Source organism: Fusarium phalaenopsidis (assembly GCF_050370095.1).
Source record: "Fusarium phalaenopsidis strain FUZ10S chromosome Unknown contig_32278, whole genome shotgun sequence".
NCBI classification, from domain to species: Eukaryota; Fungi; Ascomycota; class Sordariomycetes; order Hypocreales; family Nectriaceae; genus Fusarium; species Fusarium phalaenopsidis.
Genome location: NW_028145417.1, coordinates 3,446,468 through 3,466,499, shown reverse-complemented (window position 1 = coordinate 3,466,499; position 20,032 = coordinate 3,446,468). Strand labels below are relative to the sequence as shown.

The following is a 20,032-nucleotide window of genomic DNA, read 5'->3' as shown; positions in this document are numbered from 1 at the left end:
CTCTCCTCGTAAAACGTCAATTCCTGTGTTGGCTTTTTCCGGTCAATGACATTGCCCAAGCCAGCGGACAAGTGTCCGTCAAGATAACCCAAAAGTTCCCCGGAAATTTCTGGGGTTGTCAAGCCAAAACCTGGTCGAGACTCCCCCAAGTGGATTTTTCTCCAACCATGCACTGATGCCAAGCCAATAAATGTGCGGCGGCATGTCTCTCCCATGGGGTGACTCTGACGAACACGGGGGACGGATTAAGCGGATAATAGTCCGCTAAACTCTGGCGACTATCCCCCGGATCTAACTCATGTCGACTATGGAGTCATGATGGAGATGAGACCATGCGGGGTACGGGGTAAAGGAGCCGGCCCTCGGTTTCCCCGTGCGTGCCCGACACGAAAAGTCTTTGACATAGGTCTAGTTGCACGACACATGGCACACGGTAAAGAGCGGCCTCGACCCGATCTTGATGCAACCTCCGATTTCTTATAATATGAGCTGGCATCTACCATCATCATTCACTTCTTGTCTCCTCATCCTCACCATCCCTTCAAGACATCTCTGTTCAGAGCTCAGATTTTGACAAACATCACCCTTTCCTTCTATCGCAACATGACTGCGCATAGCATTGCTCTTGAGAAACCTGACGTTGTCATGGTTGACGACATGGACATGGACCGCACAGTTCCTGACCATGAGAAGGCTCCCCAGGCCAGGACGATTGACAACATACGCGTCCTGGGTCTAACCGACGAGGATGCCGACTTTTACAATAACACTACCTCTGAACAACGCAAGCAGATCATCAAGAAGGTACGTCAGAACATCAACACGATTCAATGGTACACTTCTGACTTATCCTACGATAGGTTGACCGCCGATTGGTTCCCCTTCTCGCCGTTCTGTACCTCATCTCACATCTCGACCGAGCAAACATCGGCAATGCCAAGATTGAAGGACTAGTCGAGGACCTGAACCTTGTTGGCAATCAGTACAATATTGTTCTGAGTCTCTTCTTCATCCCTTACATCCTCCTCGAGATCCCCAGCAACATACTCTTGAAGAAGTTCACGAGGCCATCCGTCTATCTTGGCAGTCTGGTCACGATCTGGGGTGTCATCATGACTCTCCATGGCGTCGTCAAGGGCTTTGGCAGTCTTCTCGCTGTCCGCATCCTTCTTGGTGTCTTCGAGGCAGGATTTTATCCAGGTGCCGTGTACCTATGCACATTTTGGTACATGCCAAAGGATCTGGCTACTCGCATTGCCTATTTTTACTGCACAAGTGCTCTATCCGGTGCTTTCTCCGGCCTTCTTGCTGCTGGTATTGCCCAGATGGATGGAGTCGGTGGTTATGAAGGCTGGCGGTGGATCTTTATCCTAGAAGGCCTCGCAACTATTGTCCTCGGAGTCATGTGCTATTTTCTCCTCATTGACTCTCCGGCCTTATCTGGCAAGTGGTTGACTCCCGATGAGATCCGCTTTCTCGAACTCCAGAGCTTCATCAAGCAAGGCGGCCGATTTTCTCAGGAGTCTGATGACAAGAAGTTTGACTGGCACGACATGAAGATGATTCTCTGCAACTGGCGACTCTATCTTCAAGCCTACATCCTCCTCTGCATTTCGGCTTGCTCTTACGGAACCAAGTTTACTCTTCCTTCCATCGTCAAAGCCATGGGCTTCACCAACACCAACGCCCAGCTTATGACAGTTCCCGCGTACATTGCTGGCGGTATCTCTTCTGTCTGCTTCGCCAAGATTTCCGATCACTTCCATTGGCGAATGCCCTTCGTTGCTATTCCTCTAGCCCTCATTGCTATCGGATACTCCGTTGTCATGGGTTTCCAGGGTGATATGACTGGCAGCCATACCGGACCAGGATACTTTGCCCTTGTGCTCACTTGCATCGGTATCTACCCTGTTCAGCCTGCCGGCAGCAGTTGGGCCGCCAACAACCTTGCACCTTCGAGCCGAAGAGCCATTGGTGTCGCCTTCAACATCTGCGTCGGTAACATTGGAGGCATCATCGGCTCCTACATGTACCTGGACAAGGAAGCTCCCCGCTACCAGACTGGTTTCGGCCTGTCGCTTGCTTTTGGCGCCTCTGGAATGCTTGTTGCGCTGCTCCTCGAGCTGAGCTACAAGTGGGGAAACAAGACAAAGGCAAAGTTGTCTGAGGAGGATATTCGATCTCGATACACCGAGGAGGAGCTTCTGAAGCTGGGCGATAAGAGTCCTCTCTTCAAGTACACCCTGTAAAGAATTGTGACGAAGTACTTGAGGAACGCTTCAACGTCGGCAAGTATATAGTTACTAGTCCAATGAGTAATGCCAAAGTGGTCGCAATATCTTGTTTATCTCTCGGACGGCGACTAGAAGCAATTAGGCTAGTGGCTTCAGGCTGGGTCGGATTGTCGTAGCATCATAAGACAGTGGCTTAAGCTTTCATTCTTGTCTCAAACTCAACCTTTTCTGTGTCTCCAACGGCCGCATTTCTAGCTGTCCCATCCAGGAGGATATCGTGTTTCATATTCGCTTATAAAACAAGGCTCGATGAGGGCCCAGAAGGGGTCTTTTGAGCAGCCCAGCGTACATAGCAGTAGTAACACAACTAAAGCTTATACTCAAGCTGCGACAACACAATAACAGGTCGAGGAGGTTTACAGGTGCCGTAAATAACACCTTGATAGCCCGGACAGGGCTTCTTCAGAGATGGACATAGAAATCCTCAACGAAGGGACGTGATGTAAGAAGTGACCACCGCAATAACACAATATAATAACACGACGGTGTTTGCAACACAACGAGATGTCTCGCATCCACCGCTGCTTTACGAAATAGTTATCTTAAAGATGTTCATTTGTGTGAGGCCAAGCCTCGAGGATTGTATGTTCAAAATTTCAGTTTTTAAGCATGACAAATCATCAAATCTACCATCCACATCCTATGTTAAACGTCATACCTTGCCCGGCTCCCCCACTGATAGGCGCCATTGTGACAATGAGCATAGTTCTTGACGGATTTGGCTAAGGGGGAAATAAAGAGCGCAAATACTTGGATTTCCGGCTTCGTGGAGACTCTCTATTCTGCAGAGTAAATCCGTACTCTATATAGTGAATCGCTACTCGGAATCACTGTCTGTGATTCCGCGTCGTGTTTGTCAATGACGGATATAATGAGTGACGGTGTGCAAATGTTATTTCATAGGGCCTGGCCCACAGTGTGGGCGGATTAATATCCGCAAATGTCACTAATAATCCGCAAACCCGATTCATGCCGCAACTGTGTTTGGACCGAGTCATTATGAATCTACGGATTTTACGCAAGGAAATCTCTATGACACTGGGTTTAAAGAGCATCATGATATCTCTAAAAGGGCAAATATCCCGATCCTCACTCATCTCAGCATCGAACCATCCTCACAACATCATTCCTCAACACAATGCCTCTTCAAACTCATTTCACCCTTAACACTGGGGCAAAGATCCCAGCTGTCGGTTTTGGAACATGGCAGGCTCCCCCTGGCCAGGTTGAGAAAGCCGTCGAGATTGCACTCCGCAGTGGCTATCGCCACGTTGATTGCGCTTCGATTTATCGAAACGAAGTCGAAGTCGGCGATGGTGTCCGGAAAAGCGGTGTTCCCCGTTCGGAAATCTTCATCACTGGCAAACTATGGAACACCAAGCATGCTCCTGAGGATGTGGAAAAGGGTCTTGACAAGACACTGAAGGACCTTGGTACCGACTACCTAGATCTGTTCCTTATGCACTGGCCTGTGTAAGCCCCCCTCTTCATGCATCCATCTCTCGTCCGGGCGCTGATAGTTTGTAGGGCGTTTAAATCCGGCGATGACTGGTTCCCCATCGACTCAGATGGTGTCTTTCAATTGGCTGATATTGATCCTGCTATTACTTATGCAGCCATGGAGAAGCTCCTCAAGACTGGCAAGGTCCGCGCCATTGGCGTGTCAAACTTCACAAAGGATCGTCTAGACAAACTTCTGTCCAAGACTACAACGGTGCCTGCAGTCAATCAAATCGAGGCCCACCCTTACCTCCAGCAGCCTGAGCTCTTTGACTACTGCAAGTCCAAGGGTATCCAAATCGCTGCTTACTCCCCCCTTGGAAACAACCAAACCGGTGAGCCTCGAACGGTTGATGACCCTCTTGTCGCTGAGCTCGGTAAGAAGCTGGGATTGGATATCGGGCAAGTCTTGTACTCGTGGGGTGTCCAGCGAGGGTCTGTTGTATTGCCAAAGAGTGTCACTCCTAGCCGCATCGAGTCCAACCTCCAAGTTTCCGAGCTGCCTCAAGATGCCTTCAAGCAGCTGAATGATCTTGAGAGGAACAAGCGATACAACTGGCAGACAAGGTGGGGTTATGATATTTTCCAAGAGCTGGGAAAAGAGGAAGTTAAAAAGGTGGCAAGGGAAACAGGCCCTGAGAACTTGGAAAAGTTTGGAAAGAAATAGAGAGATGTATCATTAGGTTAAACATGTATTGTAACTACTAAATAATCACATGATGCTGCAAACTGAGCACTCTCGGCTTCTCTTCTTTGTCAGCTGTGATTGGCTAAAAGTGAGCCTACTTTTACTCCCGAAAGACCACCAACTCACCAGAGAGGGAGGGGGTGGTGTAACTCAACGCATAGGTGGCTTGGCTGCAACGACAGTTACAGGTTTTTATACGCGTATTATCAATGCTTATTCCTTAATCCTTGTTGATTACTTGAGAAGTACATCTCCCAAGCGGTTTCAGCTCTCCTTGGCAGTCCTCAGCCATTGGTTGCCTGGCCTTGGCAGAAGGCACTGATAGCATCACGAGGGGGGCGCCTCTCCCAGTATCGAAGTATCGATGAAGGTGGGCGGAACACAGTAACCACAACGCCATTGGCAAAAGTGAAAGATACCGTTCAACATGTAATGCCATTTATACTACTTAACACGACGAGACTTCTGATATTAGGTAGTAGTTACAGAGTAAATATGAGCTATGGCAAGAAAGAAGGTTATTGACACATCGCTACAGTATTACTGACTACCGTAGAACACCATGGCGGAGTATGCGAGCTGGCTTCGGCAGAATTTGGGTCTTCCTGCTTACTTTAGCTCAAACATCCGCTTTCCCTTCAACTACTCTATTTGCCCTTCCATGCGCCCTGAAGCATTTCCCTCACAGTGGTGACCTTGATGTTAGGGAACTGCTTGTTCAGCAGCTTTTCATCGGGAAAGTCAAAGATGCTCTCAGTCACCCAGATGCCAAAGGCCGAGAACAGTTTCCGCGCCCATTCTTTGGGGAAATACGAGTATGCGGCAACCTGGCCTGGAAGTTCAGTGATGCTGCCGGCCTTAAGCTTCTCCACGCTGTCATAGATGACAGTGAACTTCTCCCCTAATCCCGTGTGTGGTTAGATCTCTGCAGTTCTCGGTCAGGTGGTTGATCTTACCTCCTCGAGCTTCCTCAGCAATTTCGACAAATTCCTCCCACGTGTACTTTTCACCAATTGCATAGGTATCTCGTTCCCACTTGGGGAGGTCGAGCGCCGCAATCACAAACTTGGCCACGTCTTTGGTGTAGGTGAATGACATTTTCTGCTTGCCGTCACCAGGGATCGAGGCATGCCTATTGGCCATGTCGGCGACGAACGTGCTCTGTGGGATGTATGTTTCGACATCCGGCATAGCGTAGTACTCGAGGAACCACCCAACATTGAAGGCTGTCCATTCCAGCTTGGTCTTCTCCAGTTCTGCGTACGAAGCCACGTGCTGGAAGCCGTGGGGAAGAAGATCGAACCACCTGTCCAACGCTGTCAGTCATACCGGATCATGAGTCTCAGGTGATATAGGGTGACGTACTTGAGCTCAGGTCGAACTGCCCAAGTGCTTGTAACGAATCGCTTGGTGGGCTCGCTCTTGTCGGCGGCCTTGATGAGATTAATCTGGGCCTGGCCCACGCCAATGATATGGAGAGCGAGTGCCGAGATAACGGTGTTAATTTCATGCTTCTCCAGGACAGCTTGAAGCGCGTCGACGTCGTCATAATCGACAGCCATTACGGGAGCGCCAAGGTCAACACCCTCGGGGACCTGCACGCAGGGGGTTAGCTTGTCCGAGGACTAACTCTTGGCTCGGATCGGGGAGACTTACGGTGCGCGATAGGATGATGGCCTTATGGTTCGGGTCGTCCTTGAGGGCGTCGATGATGGTGCGACCAACACCTCCGGTGCCTCCAGCAACTGCTACGTTGACCATATTGGAGAAGGAAGTTGTCTTGACAGCGTTGTCGAAGCGATAAAAGGGGAATAGTACTTCAAGTGTACCAAAAAAGTGCGAAGCCGACACAAGAGAGGATGATGCATTGAAATCGGTGCAACATAGAAGAAAGGTATGATGAGAGTGGCTGGCGACAGGAAGTATACATATAGGCAGTTTACACTTGGATCATGAGATTATTGATCGAGCCGTTCTCACCGCAATGTATTCAACAACAATTAAAACATCTTCGTCCGAGCTTCGGCCGCGAGTTTCGGCCGTGATTTACACTGGGGGACCGGTGTGGGTTCAAGAATCGGGTCGATGTTAGGCCGTCGGTGGGCGAGTTGTTCGAGTTCAACACGACCACGACACGCCAGGGCCGGCCCCAACAGCTTATACGTATGAGAAATCATTGTTTTTAAAAAGCAGGGACATCTCCGCTCCAGTGTTAATCCAGACCAATATCCGGGCAGGATAAGACGGGAAAATACGCATCAGTCCACGCCACCTGAACATCAGTCACCATCACGCCACAATGGTTGCCACTATCGCAGTCGCAGGAGGCACTTGAGGCATTGGCCGCGCCATCGCTGAAGCCATCAACCGAAAAGATGACTACGAGGTCAGGGTGTTCAGTCGATCAGTAAGTCGCCCTGCATGAGCCACCTCCTCTATCTGCCGTGAGCCTTATTAATCTTCATAGCCCAATCCCACCCTCGAGGCCGAGAATGGCATCCCCATCATCGCCATCGACTACACTGACGTCGACTCCATGACCAAGGTTTTGGAAGACAATAAGATAGACACTGTCATCTCGACTTTGTTTGTCACCTTTGATGGCAAGCCGCAGGTGAACTTGATCCATGCTGCTGAGGCTTCCAAACACACCAGACACTTCATTCCCAGCATCTGGGGTATCCCGTATTCGAGAGAGTAAGATAAGCTTCTAGCCACTTTCCTAGCCCTCGCCAGATCCCTTAAGCACTTCTCCAAGCCAGGCATACGCTAACCAATGGTTTTACAAACAGACAAGTGGGCGAGATGCAGATGACCATCGGGCAGTCTAAGCTTGATGCGGTTGAGGCTTTGGAGAAGAGCACTCTAGAGTATACCCTATTCTACGTGGGATACTTCCTTGACTTCTGGGGCTACCCTCGCGTCCAGTCTTACCAGCGCCAGAACCTCATCGTCGTCGATATCGAGTATAACAGGGCCGCCATCCCTGGCGATGGCAACACCCCCGTCACCTTCACGCATACCTTTGACGTTGCCGAGTTTGTCGCTGCTAGTCTTGATCTACCTAGTTGGGAGAAAGAGAGCTATGTAATCGGGGAGTCGATTACATGGAACGAGTTTCTTCGCTTTGCGGAAGAAGTCAAAGGTATACCATCATGAGACCCTACAATTGGCTCTGCTAACCCACCCTCGTAGGCGAGAAATTCGAAGTCACCCACGACAGCCTGGATTTGCTCTTATCTGGACAAATCACCGAGTTGCCATCGCATCCATCGCTGTATTCTCAGATGCCCAAGGACCAGATCCAAGCCCTCTTTGCCACGTTCGGGGTATGGTTCGAGAAGGGCTTGTTCGAGCTGAAGCCAACGAACAAGACGCTAAACGAGGTGTTCCCCGAGATTCATGCCCGAACCGTCAAGGAGGTACTAGAAGCGGGATGGGGCAAGCAGTAGTGAATTCCTAGTTGTGACACCTATCTAGCTTATTTAGACAGCGTGAGGCTTGCATGAGTTATTAAGAGGACTTTGGTGTTAGATAAATCAAGTAAAGATAATACCACCGTCAACGACAAGAGTTTGCCCTGTCACATAGTCGGAGTCTGGCCCGCTCAAGAAACTAACCATCTTTGCCACGTCCTCCGGGACACTCGTACGTCCCAATGAAATCAAGTCGTCACTGTGCTTCTTGATCATGTCGCCCTTCTTGGCGCCATGCACCTTTGCCAACTCCTCATCAATAAGATCCCACATGGCCGTCCCTACGATTCCCGGTGCATAAGCATTGACGGTGATCTTGTGGGGTGCCATCTCCATGGCAAATGCCTGAGTGAAACCACGGACTGCAAACTTGCTTGCCGAGTAGTGGGACAGCATGGGGAATGATTTCATAGCGGCGATGGATGCAGCCCCAATGAGCTTACCGGGTGAGCCCTGCTTGATCATTTGCTTGGCGGCAACTGAATAGCAGTTGAATGTGCCAAAGACGTTGATATCAAACATGCGACGAAGATCATCTGTCGTTACATCGAGAATGGGCTTGACTTGGGCGATTCCAGCGTTGGCCACCATGGTTGTTAGTGGGCCGAGCTCTCGAACTGAGGCTGCAACCATCTCTTCGACTTGGGCAAGGTCAGATACATCAGCTGCATGTCCGTACGCTCGACGGCCAAGCTTTTGGATCTCAGAGACTGCTTCGTCGATTCCGGCCTTGTTCGCCTGAATGTCTGTAGGGTGGGGTTAAGGCCGAGGCGATGGCTAGGTGATGCATGGGTGTCTTACCGTTGATGCAGACGTCATAGCCATCCTCGGCAAGGCGAAGAGCAATCGCCTTTCCTCTAGCGACCACGCGTCAGTTGATCCATTTAGAAGCATCAGAGGGTGTAAACACACATGCCCCGCGCCGAACCAGTAACAATCACCGTCCGTGGCTGCGAAGTCATTGTCTTGGAGGTTTGCAAAAGGCAGGAAAACGTGGTTGGGGTGTTTTCAAGATGGGTGGTAGATCAAGAACCAGAGGGGACGAAAGAATGGGGCTGGCGGGAAAGGATCTAGCAGTATTTATACCTTCTGTCTGCAGGAGATCGATGCCAGTAGCATGCATCGCCTTGATTTCGGCAGTTACAACATCATTCTGGGGGCCTCATAAAGATGATGCATCAGGGCGGGTCAACGGAAGCGGGAAGCTTCGTTCTTGGTGGAAGTAAGGACGAGGGTTCCTAGTTTCATGCCGACTTCATCTTGTGACCTTGATCCGGTTCATATTGCATGACAACCCCGCCTTTCCCTCTGTCGCGAAGTATAAACGGGTTCTTGAGCATGCTCCCCGCATCTTCTTCCCCAGGTTGATGATGCGGACCCGATTGAGGGGGCGAGACGATGATCGGAGCCGATCAAACTTGACCGAGAACCCACTTCCCCGCAAGAGATGGCCCCGCGATCTGCAGCGTACTGCAGGAGGAAAGTCCCGTGTTCATAGACTGATCGAGGTTGGTTGTCGTGTTGAACTGATAGTGGGCCCTGATCCCGTCCAGATTTAGCTTCCTGATCTTAATAACTCAATGGCTCATACTACAGCCCCTTGTCTTGAACATACCGCACACTGCTGTCTCAACAGGTATTCACGGTCTTAGGGAATGAAGATTTGAGCAACAAGCCAACAAACACGCCTCTTACCCACTTCTACTAATTCTGCGATGATCCCTATCCTTGGCCAACACTTTGTCCGGTGGTCCTTAATGACTCCAAATTTCGGGGTCTTATAATGATCTGGCTGCACAATTTCGTCTTGGTCTTTTATACAATAGGTAAACGTGTAATTGAACTCTGCGCTACCTAACTACTAGTCTGCCGCCGGTGGGTAAGGGTTGCCAACTGACCCCCCGCCCTCAAAGACTCCAGTGCATTCATATCTTGAACGCTTCTGAAAGAGCCACTCAGAATACAGCATCTAATGAGTCACGATGATGCTGAAAAAGTGGGTGTTGGTAGGTCCTTCGCCCTGGTTGTAGTTGCCAGCCTTGAAGTAGCTGTCCGGTCCATTGAGATCAAAGGTGTCCAGCTCCTTGTAGGAGCTATCGTTGATGCTAACGGAAAGCTTGTTCTTCTCGTATCGAATTTCGTAGTGGAACCTCTGACCCTTGGGGACCTTGGCGAGGACACCAGTTCTGGCTTGGCTGCAGGTGCGACACTTCTGAACACCGACGGTGAACTCGCCCTTGGAGTTGTAGTAGAGTTCCATGACAGGCTTGGTGGAGATGGAGTCGTCGATATGAATCTGGCCCACGACGATCTCATCGTCATTCTGGTTGACGACGAGATCAGCGTAGAGGCGATTGCGAGCATTGAAGGGGCTCCATTTGCTAGGGTTGGCCTCCCGCAGCTCGGTGCGGCAGTGCTTGCTGTTGGGAGTGGTAACACACTGGGACTTGGCCGGGACCTTCATAGCAAGAGCTCCATCTTTGCTATTGGTGAAGAAATAGTCAAAGTTCTGAAAGCCATTGCATCCCTGAAGATCGGCGCTGGAGATGGTCTTGGGCTTTCCAGGGCTTCCGATAGGAAGCTGCAGCTTCCAGTGGGAGAGGTCAAAGTTTCCACCAGGGGCGCATTTGGGGTCGAGTGCGGCAACCTGCGAGAGGTTGATGATGTTGAAAGAAGAGGCCAGAAGACCAGCCGAGAGAATTTGAACAAAACTGGGAGCCATGTTAAAGTCGTGGTGTCTGAAGGTTAATGGATGAAGAGTTGTTTGGATGAAGTCAAGATGGAAACGGAACGACATTTATACCCTCGAGTCCTTCCTATGTGAGGCGGGATCACCGGAGACAGAGTGGATGATACGGGTCATAGCTTTGTGTTGTCACGTTCCACTCTGATGTTCATGCGATTCCTTTTTGTTTCGGTGTCTCAAGACGGTCGGCCTCGCACGTTTTGGTCGGGCTTGCTGACAGTGAATGCGACATGCTAGATTAAGGACATGGTTTAATGGGCCCTTTGCTGATCAGTATACGAGAAACAGCAGCACTGACCCATGGAGCTTCCTATCAGAGGTAGCGCTTACAGCGGATCTTTTGGTGGACCGAGGTGATGAGACATATTCAACGTAGCAGGCGGCTTGGAATAAACCCCCGTTGCCGTACTCAGCCATGATTATATGGCACCTAACGGGCGCCCTTTAACCCGCGATTAAAGCTGTCCGCAATAGCTGTTCGGGGAATTCATTTCAAATTCATGCAAATTTAGCTCAGCACAAACACAAGGATCGTGAGCACGGCCAAGCATGGTATGATGCTGGTCACTTGTTGACACGGAATAGATATGGCCAGCAAAATATGACGAGTTTAGCCAATAGATCACAGAAAGAATAGACAAGGCACAGGTTTGTGTTCTGAAGGATTCAATTGTAGCACCAAAAGGCTGAACGTCAACACACCCAGAACGTGACTTGGTTTCTAGCTTGAGCTGTCACGAAAAACACAGATGCGCAGCAAACCATATAAAAATCTTAGAAACAAGGTTCTAAGTTGAGTACGATACAAAGCTAGCCACTGTTCTAGAACATTATTATTAAATAGATTGCTGTCTCCCCATTTGCCTCGCATCTGTGTTCAAACCTGGGCGCCATGATGCTGAATACCCTGTACCACGGTGAGCGGAAACAGGGCGGAATTAACTCCTTGATCCGGGTTTAGCCTTCGGATGCCGTGATTACACCTTTATCAACTTATCAATGGGCGTACCGATAACGGAGGCTCTGATGACAGATATTTTAACTGTTAGAACTGTCAGAAAGGTGAAGATAATAGTTACCCCTTATCAGAATCTACAACTTTCTTTCGCAATTCAAAACATGCAATCACCATCTGCATCAGTCTCAATTCGTCAAGCAACAAGCCCCGCGGACTTGGCATCTGTGACCGAGTGTTTCAAGGCTTACACGCAATGGCTTGACGAAGATATTTCTTTCCAAGACTACAGCACAGAGTTAGAAGGGCTCCCAGGGAAATACGCACCTCCGTTCGGCGCCCTTCTACTTGCCGTGGATGACGCACAAGGTCAAGTCCTGGGATGTATCGCCTTGCGTCCACTCACCGTGCAAGCCGAGTATCGTCAACATCACCCTGTCGACCAACGGTACTGCGAAATCAAACGGCTCTTTCTGTACCCAAGCGCTCGAGGTCGTCAAGTCGGGAGGAAACTTGTCAGAGAGGTGTTGAAACGAGCTGAAGCCGAGGGCTACGACGTGGCACTTCTGGATACGCTGTCCAAGATGACATCGGCCATCAACCTTTACAAATCGGAGGGATTCGTCGAGGTTGAAGCATACGCATACAATCCACTACAGGGAGCAATGTACTTCGCAAAGAAAATCACGGATGTTGCTACGTGAATAGGCTTGGCGGTTTGAGCCTTGGACCTTTCATTGATAGCAGTCCAACTCCTTATTGCTGTCAGCGCGTATTAATGCTTACTCTGCCAACAAGCGGTTTAGATTTGACCAAGTGAAAGAGAGGAAAAGAATTTTATACCCCCGAACGCCATCTATTGATATCTAAAAACTTAATTCAAGCACTGCGAGTAATATTGGTTGAACTGCTTGCAAGTTCCCTGTGAGCAACAGGTGGCTCCAGTCCATGCCTGACCACCGCATTGTCCCCATAGAGCGGCACAGTTGGTATCCTGCTCCTGGCCACTGCCCTGTTCCTGTCCACTTCCTCCTTCACTGCTGCCTCCCGTGGTCGTCTCCTGAGGAAGACTGGTCGCACTCGGGCTACCACCAGCGCTATCGTCGGAGCTGCCAGCAGAGGGTTGAACGGGAGCTGTACCCTCATTGGAGTTGCTAGTCGATGGCACAGCGGGAGTGTCATCATTCGATCCACCAGCCTCACCAGAAGCACCAAGCTTGCTGTTGACGAAAGCCAGAGCCTCCGTTCCGTAGAGAGTAACGTATTGCTGATGGTGGTTGGCATCGTTTCCGTTGCAGCAGTATGGATCCTCAGCATCACAGTACAACTGAACCTTGCCGGCGTTTGGGCATACAAAACCTGATGGTCGAGCATCAAACTATCCCAATGGTGTTAGAGCGAGATAAACTTCATTAGGTATTCTCTGAGTTCACTTACGCCGCCAGAAGTGCAGGTTCCAACTCCATATGCGAGCCCGCTGACATAGCGAGGGTCGCCAAGCAGAATAGCTGCCTTGACCTGGGCTACTGCGCTGGCTGTGATAGGAACAGCCGTGTCAGAGATACCGGCTCCAGAGTCTCCTCCTCCGCAGATGGCGTTGTGCATGATGTGGCCGCCCTAAGTATTGTATGGTGAGCACTTTGAAGTGTTAATGGAGAGGCTTGGCAACAAACCTGTGAATATCCAACCAAAACGATCTGAGAATCGGGACAACGAGAGTGGAAGTCATTGACGGCTGTGGTTACAGCCTCGGTGCCTTGTCGCGCAGAATCGCCGTACTGAACACCACCGCAGGAGGACTGGCCTCCACAGGCAGGGTACTCAATAGCCTCCGCGGTAGCACCTGAATGATCGGCCTTGATCATGTCAATCAGTGCACCAGCGGATCCAAAGCCCGGAGACACGGTGGTCTCGCGGGCGCCAAAGATTTGAATGTCAGGGCATGACTGCGCCTTGGCGACGAGGGCTTGCGCCAAGAGAAAGAGAAGGGTCTGATCCAGAGAAGTTCGCATGTTGATGGATGGTGAAATGCACTTGATGTCTGAGTGTTTGTTTCCAACTCTAAATCTACTCTCCGGTTCTCCCAGTATTTAAAGCCTGAGCATTGAGTTCTAGAAATCCAAATTGCAGGGACTGCATCTGAGACCCGAACGGTTATTTCGGAACCTAATCGTCCGTGACGAGGATGGCGCATAGGATTTACCAAACAAATCAGCAGACACATCTCGTTTATTTAACTATTTTCCGTAGGCCTAGAACCTGGTGGAGCCATTCGTTTCATGTCAATGAGGGCATTGGTGGGTAAATCACTGTGCCATCAATCTGAAGATGAAACAACAACCCCCGGACAAGCCTGAAACAACTCGCGTCTGGCACTGGTTTGCAAACATATATGACAGCGTTTTAATTCATGCGAGATCACCATTTCATGGGCCGTCGGATCATTAACCGAACCGGAAGTCGCGTGGCTCAGCATCGCTGTTAACCAGACCCATTAACCTCGGTACGGGGTTTCGAAGCACCAATAATGGCTTGATTCAAAGACTAGAACTCACCTATAGTCGAGAATAAAGGGATCTCTCGCCCTGATTTTATTGCTCTCGGCCAATTGAGATGCTCCTGCTGCTTAGAACTTGGCTTGTCCACCATCAATTATCACCATGACTGGGCCGCCACTCGCTAAACCTGGAAGCAGGGCAACGACGCCTCATACCCAATAATAATAATTCCACAATTTGAATTCTCTCATGCAACTTAGGGAATAGATTGGGCACATCATGTAAGTTTGACTGGAGTGTATGGAGGTTGTGCGTGCCAGGATGAGTCGCTTCTGCTAGTGCGTTCCTCCGTGATGTTCACATTACCATTGACATGGGCATATTTCCAGGCAATTGGTGTAACCCGCAACTCATGTACGTGGTTTAACGTTGCGGTCTTGCCGTCCTTGACTGATCAACGTACTCAAGCACCCGTTCAAATCCGCGAGTCGGCAAATAACCATCTCCATTTTCCGTGAAATGGCCATCAATAACGACGATCCCCCGCATTCTTGAGCTTCAACTGTTCCTCGTGACAGCCAAAGGATTCAGGCTAAATCGGATATGCTTTAGGCAGATATGGTCTAAGTCCCGGCATCGGAAAACTTGTATTAGTTTGGCTGTTGACTACAGACCGATGATCCAATTGCCAACATATATAGAACGGCGTTTGCCGTGGGGACATTGTGCAAGACGTCTGGGGAGTTCATATCTATTCTATAGCAATTATGAAGACTTGCTTACTTGTACCTGCCATGGGCTTCTTGGCACTTGGTGCTGCCACAAACTCAACCTTTCAAAACCCGATCCTGAGTGGCTTCAACCCAGATCCTAGCTGTGTCTTTGTGCCCGAATTCAATGACACATTCTTCTGTGTTACATCGAGTTTTCTCGCCTTTCCTGGCCTCCCAATCCATGCAAGTCACGATTTGGTGAACTGGAAGCATGTTTCAAATGCTTTCAGTCGCCCAGACCAGCTGCCTGGTATGGCGTTCCTCCCAAAGGCTACCAGCGGCATATATGCACCGACGCTGCGGTTTCATCAAGGCACTTTCTACTTAATGTCAACCTTGGTCAACCAACAACTTCCCCGTGTCAATGACTCTCGATGGGACAACTTCATCATCACCACCACGGATCCTTATAGCTCAGATGCGTGGTCTGATCCCGTCCATTTCAGCTTTCCTGGCTTTGACCCCTCACCGTTCTGGGACGATGATGGGTCTACATGGGTTGCAGGCGCACACACAGCGGCGTACTATCCTGGAGTGATGCATGCACCACTGAACTTTGAGACTGGGGAAATTGGCGACATCATAATGCCATGGAATGGAACTGGGGGAGCCTCTCCTGAAGCACCTCATATTTGGAAGCGCGATGGCTGGTATTACCTACTTCTGGCCGAGGGAGGAACTCGAGAAAATCACATGGCCACTATGGCACGGTCACGCAGCATCAAGGGGCCTTATGAGCCGGCACCTCAAAACCCTCTTCTCACAGCAGCCAACGACACGAGTTCCTACTTCCAGGCTGTTGGACACGCAGATCTCTTCCAGGATGCTGACGGTCAGTGGTGGGCATCTGCCTTGGCTGTTCGAGCTGGGGGCTCCTATGGCCAAAAGCCCGGCCCATACTTTGGAAATCTGCCAATGGGGAGAGAAACAGTGCTTACTCCCGTCACGTGGGAGGATGGCGAGTTTCCAGTCTTTTCAAATGTTACTGGAACCATGTCTGGATGGAAGTCACCTCTTGAGTCATATGTGCATGAAGGGGAGGGACAGCTCAATGGCGCTGACGACCTGGTTGCGTTTCCTTTCGGAAGCAACCTACCAATTCACTTCTTCCACCTACGACTACCGAAGAGCAGAAATTACAAAATATCGCCTCCGGGTCACGCGAACAGCCTTGCTCTGAAATCTTCTGTACTCAACCTCACTGCCTTCGACGGCGATTTTGCACTGGGAAGGGGCCAGACGTTCATTGGTCGACGAATGGCACACTCCATGTTCAGGTACAGCGTGGAAGTCGACTGGGCCCAATCCTTGAAGAAAGAGGAAATGGAAGTTGGTGTTTCATTGTTCCAAGACCAATCTCAACATATTGACCTGGGCATTGTGATGCTCAAGCCAAAGGGGAGTGATTCATTGCAGCCTCATCTGCGCTTCCGTGGACACTCGGAGACCCCCTACCGTGGTAGGAGTGTCATTCCAGAGAACTCGATATCTATTCCGGCCCACTGGGTTGGAAAGCAGCTTCGGCTGGAAATCGAAACAAAAAACAGTACTCATTTCGAGTTCAGGGCCGGCCTGGCTGGCTCGACAGGCGAGGAAGAGGTCAAAGTACTTGGTCATTGTCGCGGAACTGACGTGGTCCCATATTATTCCGGTAATTTGGATCCCTCCTTCAGGCCTTCTTACTGTCAGAAGGCCTCTGCTTCTGCTAATCTGCTGACACTTGCTAGGTGCAATTTTGGGCGTCTATGCAACAACAAATGGAAAGCATGGCGAGCAGGCGTTCGAGACATACATCTCCAACTGGAGATACCAAGGGCTCCGGCAGTTCAGAAGCCAAGAAGATGTAGATGAGGCTGATGCGAGCTGAGATTAATTGTGAATCGGGATGCGATAGGGTTAGAAAGATAGTCGGGCGTTGCATGTCGCCAGCACCTTCATTTCTGTCCTCTTTCTGTCAGTGATTGGGAAGAGTACATCATACCGAGAAAGAATTCATCACAACTGCTCAATCACAACGAAGCTTGAAAGAACGATGACCCCCCAGTTTTATAGCCCAGCTGTTACTGTCCAAAAGCTTGAAGGTTACTTGTCATGCTACTATTCTCCCAGTGCAACAGACCTATGCTTCGATAGTTCCTCCGGCACTTCCTGTGCGGTGTGATCTACTGCCCGGCACCAAGCAGGGGGATGCTAGAACCGTGGGTTGACCGCCTCGTATTTCTTCGTTTATTCCGGGAAGGTCGCATTTGAACCGGCCGTCACAACTCAAAATAGATCTTGGCATCCGGTATCTGGGTGGAAGTCCAGGGTGCATTGAACCACTGCTACGCTGGAAAAAGGAATGATCACGCCCATCCCCACCTCGTATTGGCTCGACAAGGGGGACCGTATTTCTTGGATAGGTACTATAGCCGGTTGGCCGATAATGCATGTTCTTCGACTAATTTCCGAGCCGCCCTGTTCTATATAAGGACCGGAGCTGTCTTGCCAACAGGAGACTTGAGCGCTCTAGTTTCCAGATTGTACAAACTCACCATTTTCATCATGTTGTTCTCCCAGGCCTTGGCTTCGGCCGTCTTCCTCGCGATTGGTGCCGAGTCGCACTCGCCCGTCAATGCACGATCAGTGGAGGCCGCCGGCTTGGCTGTCACCTTATCTCCTTCCTCGGGAAAGGCAACCGAAGTTGAGGTTACCATTAAGAATGACGGATCTAATGACTTGAGTCTTCTAAGAGTAGGCACCATCCTAGATGAAAGACCTGTCCAGAAGATGGTAGTGGTGGACGATGCTGGTAAGCATAGTTCTTCGAACATGAGACGAGGAAATCTGACCCATGGCCATAGGAGAGCAGCTTCCCTTTCAAGGAATTGAACTAAGTGTCTACTATGAAGGCCTGGAATCTAAGCATTATGAAAAGTTGGCTGCCGGATCATCCATCACTCGACTGGTGGATCTGTCCTCGGTCTACGACTTCAAGCCTGGAACCTACTCCATTGTCGCTGAAGGAACCTTCCCCTCCGTTTCTGGCACATCCAAGGAACCGAATTCGATCTCTTTCAAGTCCAAGGCCCTATCAATTACAGTTAAGGAAAGTTCCGCGGCCGAGGTGAAGCAAATTTTGTCCCGACGGTCGATTGTGGAAACAGAGGACTGCCCAGCCGATAAGCTCAAGGCGAACCTCGACGGAGTACGAAACTGCGAGACTCTGGCCCGAGCTGCCGCTGCCGATGCCGCCGATGTTCGCTCGGCAAGATTTGTCGAATACTTCAAGTCGAACGAGACTGAAGCTCGGGAGCATGTTTCAGGCCGTCTGTTGGCTGTTGCCAAGGAGTGCTCCACGACCGACAGCGGCGATACGAGACTCCTGTGCCGAGACGACCTCAACGTCTGCGAGACTGATGGTCCTCTTATCGCTTACACCACTTGGGTCAACGGTTACATCGTCATGTGCCCCCTGTTCTACGATACCTTGCCCCCGCTGCCCCAGAAATGCCACAAGCAAGACCATGCTACTACGACGATCCACGAGATGACGCATGCCAGGGCTGTGTATGAGGATAAGGCCCCCGCTACGGCTGACCGGGCATATGGTTATGAGAACAGCACTGCTTTGACATCGGAGGAAGCCATGTACAACGCAGACAGCTACTCGCTGTATGCCAATGGTAAGTTCTCTAATCTGGATGATGGTCGTATACTAACTATCTCCAGCGGTGTACATAGATTGCTAAGCAATTTATTGGGCATATGTCTGCGGAGGCCAGGATTGGAGGCCGCATCAAGTAGCTACCCATCATCACTCAATAGAACTATGCTCTTCCGGGGTTCCAAGATGCCACTCTCGCCCACCCAACATCAAAAGCACTATACACTATTACGTAGCAAGAAACCGCCATGTTGAAAGTTCTGGAACACACTCTCGGGATCGTACTTTGCGGCTAGCTCTTTCATCAGCCTCACTGATCCATCACCGTAGCTGCGTAATACCTTTTGGGAGGCACCCGCAAAGTTTGGAAGCAAGAAGTCGAGCAATAGACCCTTCTCCCGTGCCATTGACTCCACCTTTTGAAAGATTGAGCCAACAGCCTTGTGTGCCGCAGCACCCTCGCATTCGCCCTTGGGCCATTCGCAGGTAAACACCCACCCTATCAAGTAGATACTTTGTCAGTATCCTTGTCGGCTAGGAGAAGGACTATAATCTCGAGGTCGATGTGTTGACTTACAACACTGCGGGGTCTCTTGCGGTCCCATCAAGTTGCCTCCTTTAGCCTTGCCAGCTTGAATGCATGCCGTCCCTATTGGCTGGATAGTGTAGTGTAGAACAGCGCCTTGTGGGAGGTCTTTGACAGTCTCATTCCATGCATTGTACACTTCAACATAGAGGCTTTCTGACACTGTCGTAGTGACTGTGACAATAGATCGACTGTAAAGATGTCAGTAAGCCCTCTTTGATGGGAATGGGAGCTAGGGTAAAAGCTCACTTCTTGGGCTCCTGTTTATGGCCCATAGCCCGAGCGAGTGATAGCAAGGTACCGTTGGTTTGGGGAATGGCAGTTGACAAAAGACTACCAAGCTTGTAAAAGGGCTCAAAGGCCTTGACCTGCTCAGTTGGTTGATCGGCGTACAGAAGTCCGACAGTCACGAATCCAGGATTAAAGTTTGTAAAAAGTCCAATCTTGGGGTCTAATTCCATAGAATTCTGGACTTTAACCGTTACGTTGATGATGCCGGTATTGTCTTCCGGGTTGTAAATGTTGATGGTGTATTGGACTTTCAACGATGGCTGCGTCTCGAGATCGACGCTTGTGATGATGCCTATTGACGAAATAATTAGGATTCATGGCGGGTCATTTCCTCCCAGCGTTGGGTGTTTGCGCACCAAAATTTGAGCCACCTCCTTTCAAGGCTTTATACAAGTCGGAACTCTCACGAGAATTGGCGTTTACAACCGTACCATCCACCAGGGCAAGCTAGGAGAAAAAACCGAGCATGTTGGTGATTAAAAATCAGGTAAAGGGGGATGGTCTCACCTCGAAGTTCTTGACGTTATCCGCCCCAATTCCATGAAGGTTTGGAAAGGTTCCCAGGCCGCCTTTTTCAAG

The 20,032-nt window shown here is 50.2% G+C and overlaps 10 protein-coding genes across 10 annotated transcripts; 5 read left to right on the top strand and 5 right to left on the bottom strand.

The window, feature by feature from the left end:
* Window positions 1–603: 603 nt before the first annotated feature.
* LRP88_01699 (major facilitator superfamily domain-containing protein) lies at window positions 604–2,249 on the top strand (the record flags this gene model as incomplete). The annotated part of the gene is made up of 2 exons (XM_083238375.1): window positions 604–804; window positions 861–2,249. 2 exons carry the CDS (start codon window positions 604–606, stop codon window positions 2,247–2,249), a joined length of 1,590 nt encoding a protein of 529 aa, XP_083106880.1.
* A 1,183-nt stretch (window positions 2,250–3,432) lies between these two features.
* On the top strand, window positions 3,433–4,461 carry LRP88_01698 (NADP-dependent oxidoreductase domain-containing protein; the record flags this gene model as incomplete). Its single annotated transcript, XM_083238374.1, has 2 exons — window positions 3,433–3,767; window positions 3,822–4,461. The coding sequence occupies 2 exons, from the start codon at window positions 3,433–3,435 to the stop codon at window positions 4,459–4,461; spliced, it is 975 nt and encodes a 324-aa protein (XP_083106879.1).
* Window positions 4,462–5,129: 668 nt separating this feature from the next.
* On the bottom strand, window positions 5,130–6,243 carry LRP88_01697 (uncharacterized protein; the record flags this gene model as incomplete). The annotated part of the gene is made up of 4 exons (XM_083238373.1): window positions 5,130–5,383; window positions 5,439–5,788; window positions 5,848–6,077; window positions 6,139–6,243. The coding sequence occupies 4 exons, from the start codon at window positions 6,241–6,243 to the stop codon at window positions 5,130–5,132; spliced, it is 939 nt and encodes a 312-aa protein (XP_083106878.1).
* Window positions 6,244–6,781: 538 nt separating this feature from the next.
* On the top strand, window positions 6,782–7,934 carry LRP88_01696 (uncharacterized protein; the record flags this gene model as incomplete). The annotated part of the gene is made up of 4 exons (XM_083238372.1): window positions 6,782–6,784; window positions 6,950–7,179; window positions 7,275–7,627; window positions 7,678–7,934. 4 exons carry the CDS (start codon window positions 6,782–6,784, stop codon window positions 7,932–7,934), a joined length of 843 nt encoding a protein of 280 aa, XP_083106877.1.
* An 87-nt stretch (window positions 7,935–8,021) lies between these two features.
* LRP88_01695 (uncharacterized protein) lies at window positions 8,022–8,920 on the bottom strand (the record flags this gene model as incomplete). Its single annotated transcript, XM_083238371.1, has 3 exons — window positions 8,022–8,704; window positions 8,760–8,815; window positions 8,871–8,920. 3 exons carry the CDS (start codon window positions 8,918–8,920, stop codon window positions 8,022–8,024), a joined length of 789 nt encoding a protein of 262 aa, XP_083106876.1.
* A 1,007-nt stretch (window positions 8,921–9,927) lies between these two features.
* On the bottom strand, window positions 9,928–10,680 carry LRP88_01694 (polysaccharide lyase family 7 protein; the record flags this gene model as incomplete). The annotated part of the gene is made up of 2 exons (XM_083238370.1): window positions 9,928–10,605; window positions 10,666–10,680. 2 exons carry the CDS (start codon window positions 10,678–10,680, stop codon window positions 9,928–9,930), a joined length of 693 nt encoding a protein of 230 aa, XP_083106875.1.
* Window positions 10,681–12,533: 1,853 nt separating this feature from the next.
* Window positions 12,534–13,671, bottom strand: LRP88_01693 (cutinase; the record flags this gene model as incomplete). Its single annotated transcript, XM_083238369.1, has 3 exons — window positions 12,534–13,037; window positions 13,097–13,276; window positions 13,333–13,671. The coding sequence occupies 3 exons, from the start codon at window positions 13,669–13,671 to the stop codon at window positions 12,534–12,536; spliced, it is 1,023 nt and encodes a 340-aa protein (XP_083106874.1).
* A 1,253-nt stretch (window positions 13,672–14,924) lies between these two features.
* On the top strand, window positions 14,925–16,797 carry LRP88_01692 (glycoside hydrolase family 43 protein; the record flags this gene model as incomplete). The annotated part of the gene is made up of 2 exons (XM_083238368.1): window positions 14,925–16,581; window positions 16,658–16,797. The coding sequence occupies 2 exons, from the start codon at window positions 14,925–14,927 to the stop codon at window positions 16,795–16,797; spliced, it is 1,797 nt and encodes a 598-aa protein (XP_083106873.1).
* Window positions 16,798–17,474: 677 nt separating this feature from the next.
* On the top strand, window positions 17,475–18,661 carry LRP88_01691 (Deuterolysin metalloprotease family-domain-containing protein; the record flags this gene model as incomplete). Its single annotated transcript, XM_083238367.1, has 3 exons — window positions 17,475–17,721; window positions 17,774–18,595; window positions 18,654–18,661. 3 exons carry the CDS (start codon window positions 17,475–17,477, stop codon window positions 18,659–18,661), a joined length of 1,077 nt encoding a protein of 358 aa, XP_083106872.1.
* A 133-nt stretch (window positions 18,662–18,794) lies between these two features.
* Window positions 18,795–19,623, bottom strand: LRP88_01690 (uncharacterized protein; the record flags this gene model as incomplete). Its single annotated transcript, XM_083238366.1, has 3 exons — window positions 18,795–19,075; window positions 19,154–19,353; window positions 19,412–19,623. The coding sequence occupies 3 exons, from the start codon at window positions 19,621–19,623 to the stop codon at window positions 18,795–18,797; spliced, it is 693 nt and encodes a 230-aa protein (XP_083106871.1).
* Window positions 19,624–20,032: the final 409 nt, after the last annotated feature.